The sequence below is a fragment of the Echinops telfairi genome, unplaced genomic scaffold, assembly GCF_000313985.2.
Source record: "Echinops telfairi isolate 266 unplaced genomic scaffold, ASM31398v2 ScPeMD7_7410;HRSCAF=8448, whole genome shotgun sequence".
In the NCBI taxonomy this organism is placed as follows: domain Eukaryota; kingdom Metazoa; phylum Chordata; class Mammalia; order Afrosoricida; family Tenrecidae; genus Echinops; species Echinops telfairi.
The window spans coordinates 11395598-11398864 of NW_022111310.1; the positions used below are offsets into that span (position 1 = coordinate 11395598).

At 54.2% G+C, this 3267-nt stretch overlaps 1 protein-coding gene across 1 annotated transcript in view; it reads right to left on the bottom strand.

Annotated features, from left to right (window-relative positions):
* KLF4 (Kruppel like factor 4) overlaps positions 1-412 on the bottom strand; it is a 5602-nt gene extending 5190 nt beyond the window's left edge. Inside the window, exon 1 of the mRNA XM_004710960.3 lies at positions 241-412. Coding sequence (XP_004711017.2) covers positions 241-412 — 172 coding nt within the window. The remainder of the gene's footprint in view (positions 1-240) is intronic.
* Between the last annotated feature and the right edge of the window lie 2855 nt (positions 413-3267).

The following is a 3267-nucleotide window of genomic DNA, read 5'->3' on the forward strand; positions in this document are numbered from 1 at the left end:
CCGCCGCCGCCTCTGCTCCCCGCGCGCCCGCAGCCGCGCTCGCTCTCTCGGGCCGGGGAACTGCCGGCGGCCGCCGCGCGCTTCTTACTTATAACTTCTCGGCTCCCGCGCCCTCCCCGACTCCTCCCGGCCGAGCGCCCCAGCCAGCCGCCTGGCCCCGCCCATCCCTTTCTTCTCCCCCTCCCTCCCTGCCCCCCCTCCTGTTGCCATGGCAGCTAAATAAACAAACTTCGTGCGCACGTGGGGGCGGGGGGAAGGAGGGGCGCTGGCGGGGCGGGCCAGGCCGTGACGCCAGCCGGGCAGCTGGCGCGCTGGAGCCACGCTGACGCCGGTGGCGGCAGCAGTGGCCGACCCGGCTCTGGGCGTGGGCTCTGGGGTGCAGGCCCAATCGTCTCCTCGCGATCGGGGCCATCCAAGCCTCCCAGACCGGCTCCCTGGATCCGAGCGCTCAGGCCAACAGCGAGGGAGGCTTGGGGTGGGTTGTGACGATTCCAGGCCCAGCTCCCGCACGAGCCGCCCGTGTCTGCGCCCCAGAGAGGCGCGATTGGTGGCGTGACTCATCGGGCCCTCCCGCCCTCTCACACGCACGCACACGGGAGCCGGCCTCCAGCCCAGGAGCGCTGGTCCGGGCGGGCGCTCGGCCCAGCCTCGGCGGGTCGCGGGATCTTCAGCCCGTAGGGACTAGAAGAGGGAGAGTCTGGCTGTCACCAGGACCGGAGGAGGCCGAAGGAGCCTTCCGCGCCGGAAAAGGCGAACGAGGCCAGAGTGGGATCAGTCGGTTGACTGATGGTGGGCAGAGCAAGGAGAGGGGTGCAAAGCTCTGGATTGTTACTTGGGGTGGGGGTGGGTGGGGGAGAAGAGGGCCTGGGAGGCTCGGAGAGACCTTTCAACCAAGGATCTCAAAGCACTTTACAAGCCAAGCATTCTCCTCTCCACTTTATGGATGAAAAACCTGAGTCATAAAGGGGAGAAATGGTGAAGTAAAGGTCAAACGACAACGCATACCATTCGGCTCAGGCTCCAGGCAGGTCAGTCCCAAGTGGCCCGGTGCCTGGAGGGTGCCTGGAAGTTAAGTGAGGTGGTGGGCGCCGGATTCCCGAAAAGTGCACCCTAAGCTCCCAGCAGCCAACCTTGATGCAGATGGCCGGTGGGGTGGGGAGGAAACGGGAGGTCGTTATTTCAGTGTTACAACACTGCTACCACCACCCCCCCCCACCCCACCCCCTGTTCTCAGCTTCTAATCAGTAATTTTCCAAGAGGAAAATGTTTTTACTCTCTACTCTGCAAATAGTACTTTTGTGTCTCCCTCTTTTTGATGCGAAATGCGGTGTGGGGGCATTGCTGGCTAGAAGTAGGCTTGCGAAATGTGTGTGCAGAGGCTCGGGCCTCACCACCGCAGCCCTTCACCAATCACTTGCCACCCTCCACGGAGGGTCAGTCAAGGAGACAGACGGAAGGGACACTGGAAAAGGGTCTGAGCTCGAGGCCCACACTCGTCACCGAGGTCTCCTTGCCTCGTACTTTGGGTCGGTGTCACCTGTTGAAGTCCTGCGATTCTGGTACCTATTAGGTTTCCTTGTGATATTTATTACCCCTGATGTTCCACGCCTCGCTGACCACAGAAGCATTCTTGGAATGCATCTCGCCCCGAATGAATCGACTCAGCCGGCTTTGCCAACACCAAGAATCCTTCTAGGTCCAGGGAGTTGGAAGGCTTTAAGGATGGAGCCTGCAGCTGGGGGGAGGGGTGTGCTCTGGCTGGGAGACCGGGGGCCACTCTCCCACAGCGTCTGGGGGTCCACCCCACCCGACAGGACTAGGCTTTGGAAATGTGGCCCTTTTAAAGAGAACCGAAAAGGACAGAGACCTGCTGGTCCTCCCACTGAACACCCTTCTGTCACTGTGATGTACAGTAAAGGAAACTTCTTAGGGTGCTAGGACTTGAGGTGTGCGTGGACAATTTGTCCACTTCTCTATCAAGGCCAAGATCCCTAAACCCCAATGAACTTGGATGAGCCCTTGATGAGCAGTCGTCCCTCTCCAGATGTAAACATGTAAGTCAAGACATGAAATTTCCAACCTAGACAGCCAGCACACCAGTTTTTTCCTGTTTGCGTTTATTTATTGCGGCAGTAACCAATGGGCATTTCCTCCCATCCCCCCATCCCCCCCAAAGAACAACCATCACAATGAAGAAGAAAAAATACCAATATTACACAGATGAGTTGGAAAGCCACAATTATATAATCAAGGCAAGATTCTAAAACTCAATTTGAAAAGAGGAACTTGTATTTTCCCAACAGCCAGCCGCCTTCTGGAGAACAGAAGCCAGTGCCTCTGCTTGGCAGGCTGCGATCTGGGTCTTGCTCTGTTTGCATCACAAAGGGGCATCTGTGTATTGGAATCACATTTCTGAAAGGGAAGGAACTGCAAGTTCACAAATCATCTTTCAGGGCAGGTCTCCAGTGTGACAACAGGGTTATGACCCTCCCTTTCTGTGGCCTTCAGAGCAGGTAGGTCCAGAAGAGTTAAATCCCTGCCCTATATAATTTATAAACATGAGGCTGAGTAAACCTTTGATGACTAAATTGCACTCTAAAATAATAATAATAATAGAAGACACCCTTTAAAGAAGAATTAAATACTTACTGGTGACTTTATTTCAGCAAACTGATATTACAAGTTTTGTGGTAGGGAAGTTAATTATTAATGTTGTTGGAGCTATAGGGTTTTTTTTGTTTTTTCAGTGCAAACTGCATTAGTTGGCAAAAGATGTGATGGAAACCATTGTTGCTAAGGAATTAGCAGGGAGCTGCAGAGAGGAGCTATAGATTGAAGAGGCTGCTTAAAAGTTTCAGGTGGAGGGAGTCTGCCTAGAAAGATGGGGGTAAGAATCTGGGTGTCCCAGAGGCCTGGGCTATGTGTGGTAAACTGCCACAGACCTTAGCCAAGGCTGCTTTTGAAGAAGAGAGCAGGGGATGGTTCAGTGGTTCACTAAGTGCCTTCCTAATGAATCCCTATTAATAACTGTGAGAGAGGCATGTAACTTTTATAAGATGGCAAAACCCTCTGCTCTGGTTTTGTCAGCTCCCATCTCTTTATAAACCTGTCTTGTACACACACACACACACACACACTGCCATGCAGTCAGTGCTGACTCAGAGAGGTGAAGAAAGTGGGCTTTGGTGCTAGGTTGCCTGGTTTGTAATCAGACTCTCTTGCTTTCAAGCCAGGCAAGTCACTTGATTTCACTTTACTGGTTTCCTG